Here is a 6,829-nt window from a genome sequence, read left to right on the forward strand (position 1 = left end):
CCCAAATTACACATTGCTAATCCGCACCTCACATTCCTTGCCGCCAACACCGAACAGGCTTCCTTCTTCAATGGCTTCGACCTCCTTGACTTTGTAGCCAAATGCGGATGCCAATCTGCACAGAGGGAAAAGTCGTAAAAAATTCAATGCTAGGTCGTCTTGTCCTGAGGTGAGCCTCGCAAACATTCTTCCTCTGTTACTTTACCCTCCGCGACCAGCGCTGCGATGGGCTTATGGAGCAAAAAGCCGCGTCTGCGGCTAAACGCTTCGTCAAATCATCACTATATGACACAGGAGCCTGAAGAAACTAGCACAAACTAAAATCAGATCCTCTTATCAAATACCACACTCTTCCAACGACACCTTTCATCGTTTGTGAACTGCCTGCCTTGCATTTCAAAAATTTGAGAGTATGCGAAACTACATCCACTGCAGAAACTCTGGCCCTGGTATTTGTTTTTCTTGGAGAGCCTTTCAGTTTGATCATATGCAAATGTCGTTTCAAATCGCGCGCCATCAGCCGCAAAGGGTTCGCACAACATCTGACAGATGGCGACGAGTGTACCGGCCAGTAGGAAGACGCATTGAAACATCCCCCTCGCGAGGGGCACGATCGAATGCAGAGCATTTCCGGGGGCGCACGACGTTAAGTAGTTTGCGTTACGTTAATGTTGTTGCACTTGTGGCAACTGCTGACGAGAGAGCGCTCGTCAGCAGTAATTTGAATGAGTCAACGATATAAGGCGCGTTCATAGCGTCCCATTCTGTGTCGGCTTTGTGGCGCAGTGGTTAGAGCACCATGTACATAGCGTTCCGCCCACAGGGTCGAGGGATCGAAATCTGGCGCCGGATAGTATTTCTTTTTTTTATATAGTAGGGAGGGGTGCGGTGCGGACTACGGACGTCAACGCGGGTGACATCGTGAGTTACTGAAATGCTCTGCATTTAAAAGGGAGAAGAAAGAAAGAATGTGGGGACACACTTGGAATTATGAAAGCTGATACCCCGAGCTCTTCCGGACCAACAAGTGACACACAAGACTTACTCTTTGCCCTCAAGACTTTTCAGAGTTGCCGACCGTCCTTTGATGATGAGGACAGCTGTGAACAGATACGCGCAAAGGGTGACACTTTATTTCAACTGTAACAGAGCAAAAGCAGTGGTGGCACTGCCAGTTGACGTGCAAACATGAAGAGTGCCTTACCATCACCTTCCCATTTCTTGTGCTGGATACAAAAAAAAAAAAAAAAAGAGCAGAAATACTAAATCAGCTTTTACAGAGTTGGTCAAAACGACTGGAATACAGTAAACCCTCGTTACAAGAGAGACTGTTACAAGAGACACTTGGTTACAAGAATAAAAACAGTTTGGTTGGTTTTCCTATGTTAGCAACTTCACATACAAGGGACCTTGGTTACAAGAGGCATGTTTCCCGGGTCCCTTGAGTGTCTCTTTTATAGTTTTATAGTTAAACAGCACAAACGTAGGTCATTTTTACAGAGAGTCGGATGCAACAACCTGAATATATGGTATTCAACAAATGTGGGTCACAAGACCACAAATACAGCACTTGTGTTTAGTGCCTTCTCTCCAATACTTTGTACTACACTTGCAACGCTTACATCATGTTGACAGCAGCTTACCGATGAGTTTTGCGGCAAAATGGGTATAACGTTGTTATACTTATGCAGCGTATAAAAAACTATGTTGTACTAGGTCGCAGCCTGTTGCACTGAAACTCACCTTTTTGGTCGACTTTTTGCACCACACAACACTGAAGTAACGAGCATCTTTGTTCACTGCTGCTGGACCTGATGAGGACAGTGCTGCTCCTTTGATGCCTTGTGGCGGAGTAAGCTGCACTTCTGAACTGAATTCAGAGTAAAAAATTGGTTCAAGATCGCATTTGATGTCAAGAAACAATGAAGTAGATCAAACCTGAACATGTCTAGCCTTTAAAAAATGAGCATGTAAGAGCATTTTCAAAAATTTTCAAGACAGCACAACACAAACGATGTGAAGACAAATTCTTTTTTTGTGTTCCAGTACGTATTTTTGCGCTTTTTATTAATTCTTATTTTTTGCTAACTCACTCGGCTTTCGCTCCATTATTCATATGCTTACATATAAGACAGGGGAAGGCAGCAAAGTTAAAAGAAATCTTGCATTCTTCTAGTCACCCAGCTTCCTGGCTCTCTAGTGGTAAGGTCATACTGCTGAGCCCATCAGTGATGTTCAATGTAGAACACTTTGTCTTTAAATGCAATAATTTAATTCATTCAAAAGGACTGGGGCATGCTGCAAGCATGTTCACTTTCCCAGTCAGGTTTTTGAAATCGTCAGCGAATTTCACGCGCTACCTATAGCCTCAAGTGATGTATTTTTATGAGAAACTTCAAAGAGAAAAAAGGTGAAGTTCTTGAAACGCCATAGATGATCCGTCAGTGGCTGCTTTGTAGTCTGTTCCTAGGGTTGCCACCTTTCCACGAGGAAAAAAAAAAAAGAAGAAAGAAACAGAAACGGCACTAGGGGGTGGGAGGGGGGGGAAGGTATATAGAAGGTTGTATTTGAACTGAAAAACAGACACCATGTTTATTGTTTGTTACGTGCAATGCCGGTTATTGTTGCATTTTCCTTGATAGAAATCAACATGAAGTTTGCGCAGAAAGTGACTGAGATTTTTGGAGAAGGAAATCTGAACGTGATTTTCTGGAAATAAGTACTGAAAGTGGCGTATTTTCTTTGCTCACGTGTGTTTATGCAGCTTGTCAAAACATATTTATCATCGAAGTTGCTAAATTGACGCTTGTAAAATGCCAAAACAGTAATAATCACAGCACGATGGCCAAAAAACCGGCCAATGACGGCCGGTTTTAGGTGCGGACCAGCAACCGGGTCGCTGTTTAAAAAACCGGTCGGGCTGGTCAAAAACCAGGCAGGTGGCAACCCTATCTGTTCCAGCTATCACCGGTGGTGAATGTGGCACATTAAAACTACCGACTGCAGGTGTGTGCAGTAGTATAAACAATCGACACTTTTTCTTTGTTCACAATTCCATCAGTTGAAGTCTCATGTACATGTGCGATCACTTCGTTCCCTGCACATTCTTTCCTTGCTGCTTTAAAGGAGCCATGAAGAGAAAACACAAGTTTGGCTCATTCAAAAGATTGCCTCGTTAGAATCATACTGACCCCACTTTTAACGTAAACTTCGCTCAAATAAGCTATATAATCAGGAAAAAATGGAATGGCCATGCGACCCACTCGCTCATTTCCCGCAATAGAACCAATGCTGTCATACCAGCCAGCTCTGCGATTGGTGGAGGCCGGCAAAAGCAAACGCAAATTAGGCAGAGCTTATAAGCTTGTCGAACGAGCTATTTGCACTTAAATTTAGGGCACATTCTTTTTAAAGCCCTAAGAATGGTGGGACAAACAGTGGAAGTTACGAAAGCACACGTAAACATATGTACCGATGCGTACTGCTGTTGGTACTGCGCGCACTATGCTTGGTTTAGCTGCACAGGACTGCGGGGCTTTGGGGTTGTTTCAGACTACACTGGCCAATTGACGCAAGCAACGAAGTCTTACATGACCGTATTTGTCGAGCAAGCACCGTGTTTCACGAAATGATTGTCTCCATGAACAAAAAAAGCAAGGTACAAACATGTTCACAAACAAACCAAAGGCAGAAAACGGCTTGCCGCGGTGTGGTAGCGCCATCTAGGTTAACTACTGGTAAACAAAGCCCTGTGATGTCATTGCAGACCACGAAGACGCACGGTTTAGCGGGAAAATCAAAATTTTAACTTACATTAATTAATTTCTCAGTGAATAAAGCACTGTTTGTATCCGGACAAGCGCTGGGGGCACTATAAAACCCGAAACCTTTCGAATAACACAAACTTGTGTTTTGTCTTCATGGCTCCTTTAACACTTTCCTCTGAAAACAAAATCAACTAGCCCAGCAAACCACCCTATCGTGTATGGGATGAAACTCTCTAGCTGCGGTGGACTGACGCACTACCTTTTCTCTTGGCTCTCGCAGCCCGGTGATAGGTCAGGGTGGAGTGATTCACTAGTCGTGGCCTCAACTCGAACCCTCTTCGCTGTATCTTCACCAGTTGGATTCTTGCTGATAAGTTTCATTATATCACTGATGCTCCTCTTTTGTGCACCGCTCTCACTGCTGGCTGAGTAGCCATCACTGGAAGAAGTTGAAGGTTCCTGGGAAAAAAGAAAATACAGAAGAGTTGTTAGGGGATGACCAACAAGGAAATAGATGAAAAGACCAAGACAAAAAGAGCTCCAATCTAGTTTCACTCGAAAGAAAAGAAAAACATTCACCGTAGCGAGGAGTGCCAGAAAACTGTGTAATTATGTCTTGTCACAAAAATACCCAGCCTGCATAAGTGTAGCCCCTAGCATTTTTGTATGCTTACTATGTAGCATTAGTTAACCTGAATAAGTATATATACAGGGTGTCCCAGCTATCATGCACCAGGATTTAAAAAAAGAGCAATGGTGTAACTCGAAAAAAACCTAGTGCATAATGTTTGCAGTGCTGTGAAGAAGTGGAAAGTAATTTTTGCATTAATGAGACTTAACTAATTATTTGTAATTAATTATCTAACTCTAGAATTACTGTCCTAATCACTGAAGTGTCAATAAGGCATTTGTAGGTACCCACGAGGGACATCTAACTGCGGTATTTTCAGCGATGAACTAATCGCGTACTTATTTATTCTGACTGCTAAAGAAAACCCGCGAAATATGAAAAATACGTGACGGTGCTTCAGTGCGCATTTAAAGCAGCGTCCCCAAATAAGCTGATTGAAAGCAACTGCTTTGCGTGTTACCCGCCCGAAGAGACAGCGCATCACCTTGATAATGGCATGCATGGAAGGAGCAGCAACAGCAAGATTCGCGGGGCGAGTGTGCACATAAGGCACAAACTCGGTAGCGATTTCTTCTTTCTTTCTTTTGTTTATTTCATTCCAGCTCATTCAGAGGCAGCCAGTTTGAGGGCATTGCTTTACGATGTGCACGGAGGCGCCGTCACGTGGTATTTTTCATATTTTGCGGGTTTTCTTTATCAGTAAGAATAAATGTGTACGCTATTAGTTCGTCGCTGAAAATACCGCAGTTAGATGCCCCTCGTGGGTACCTCCAAGTGCCTCATTGACACTTTAGTGATTAGGACAGTACTTCTCAAGTTAGATAATTACAATTAATTAATTAAGTCTCATTAACGAAAAAAAATACTGTCCGCTTCTCCACAGTACTGCAAACATTATGCACGAGGTTTTCTCCGAGTTACGCCATTACTCTTTTTTAAATCTTGGTGCATGATAGCTGGGACACCCTGTATATAACAAGAGTAAGAGGAAAGAACACCAATCCATCCACCACTGGTCAAGTGGCATAGATCAAGCTCTATAGTCACTCCGTTGGTTTGGCACTCCTCACATTGGGCATTGAACACATAACATGAAAATGCAATGATGTCTATTAAAGTGGTGACACATTGAGTTTACAACTTGTTTGTGGAAAAAGTCCACCAAGGTCCGGAAAAGTGGCTTCTTTTTGTGCCGACGTTTCAGCGAAATAAGGATACGGAAGGGTGCTGTTTCACTGAGGCACAATGGAGGAGAAAATCAAGCACAAAACTGGTAGTTCAACCCTGGCAATTGCCTTCTCCTGAGTACTTGTGTTTCACTGAGAGCTGCATCACTACTGGTAATGGTTGGCATGTAGCACATAATCACGGACTTTTGTTTGGTGCAGTGGTCTGAGAAATGGCATACCTCGAGCACTGCTACGTGAATCGGTATGTATATGTCCAATGTATCACAATATTTACTGGATTTTGGAAAAGTGCAGCGTCCAGTAGCTTGCGTATTGAAGTCTGAGATCACTGTTTTGCCAACTTCTAATGTTTTGAGTGAAGTGGCTGTAAAATTTGGTTCACTCAAATGGACAAGTAATGCTCCCAGAGGGGAGCAGTTGGTAACAGATCTTTAAATACCGCACCGCGCGTTTGAAAGAAGTGCATGTGGGAAATAAACGAGAAGATACACTCTGAATGTGATCATTTCAAGCGACAGCGGGTACGAATCAAACTACTATAGAAATAAATGACATATGCCAGTAATCGGTTCAGCGAAAATGAGGTCAACAGTTAGTGAAAAGGAAAAGAATAGGTCACGGCACCACTATTTAATATGCTACCTTACTTAAAAGCAGTACATGTCCACGATCATTTTTCATTTTTAGGTGTTTCGAATTCATTACAAGAAAGTGGTTTGTTGTCAAAACAGAGAAGGCGAAAACTACGCAAGTCTGCAGCACGCCGATAATAACAGAAATGCGGGGAGCACTGTTTTATGAACGACAAAGGGATTAAAAATCGAATGAATGAACTGATTACGAAGCACAACTTGGCACAACTACAATTGGTAAAGTAACAACACCTTGCTCGTCAAAGGAGAATGGAATGCCGATTTCACAAATGGAGAGATGAACTTTTTGTTTGCCGACTGCTGGAGGATTGAAGATTTGCGCATGCTTTCTACCGGTAGCACCAAGAAAGAAAATAGGTGTTCAGTCCACAAAGACGAGTCAACTTAACCGCGCTCCATACTGTTTGGTTGGTTTGGTCGTTTGGCGCTTTTTCAACTTAGCAAAGTTGCAGCATCTTTAGCATTGTTCTAAATCACATTATGCCTAAATAATTAGCCTTTTTATCACCCAAATATTAATTATAAACCAGACGTCACTCGCACACAAAAAAATTGAAGTGGGCCAGTTCAATCATTGGCCAGTTCGAC

The 6,829-nt window shown here is 42.9% G+C and overlaps 1 protein-coding gene across 2 annotated transcripts in view; it reads right to left on the reverse strand.

Moving 5' to 3' along the window:
• The window catches only part of LOC144144804 (DNA repair and recombination protein RAD54B-like), a 39,681-nt gene that overhangs the window by 31,818 nt on the left and 1,034 nt on the right, over positions 1 to 6,829 (reverse strand). Inside the window, exons 1-6 of one of the 2 annotated variants that reach the window (XM_077676308.1) lie at positions 6,473 to 6,828; positions 4,027 to 4,226; positions 1,744 to 1,870; positions 1,205 to 1,226; positions 1,046 to 1,100; positions 28 to 115 (exon numbers count right to left, since the gene is read on the reverse strand). In XM_077676308.1, the coding sequence (XP_077532434.1) occupies positions 28 to 115; positions 1,046 to 1,100; positions 1,205 to 1,226; positions 1,744 to 1,870; positions 4,027 to 4,226; positions 6,473 to 6,565 (585 nt within the window). In that variant the 5' untranslated portion in view covers positions 6,566 to 6,828. Of the gene's footprint in view, positions 1 to 27; positions 116 to 1,045; positions 1,101 to 1,204; positions 1,227 to 1,743; positions 1,871 to 4,026; positions 4,227 to 6,472; position 6,829 lie in introns of those variants that run through there. The other variant, XM_077676310.1, reaches the window with a different exon arrangement.

Source organism: Haemaphysalis longicornis, unplaced genomic scaffold (assembly GCF_048455015.1).
Source record: "Haemaphysalis longicornis isolate Haplotype H1 unplaced genomic scaffold, Haemaphysalis longicornis Haplotype H1 scaffold_7, whole genome shotgun sequence".
NCBI classification, from domain to species: Eukaryota; Metazoa; Arthropoda; class Arachnida; order Ixodida; family Ixodidae; genus Haemaphysalis; species Haemaphysalis longicornis.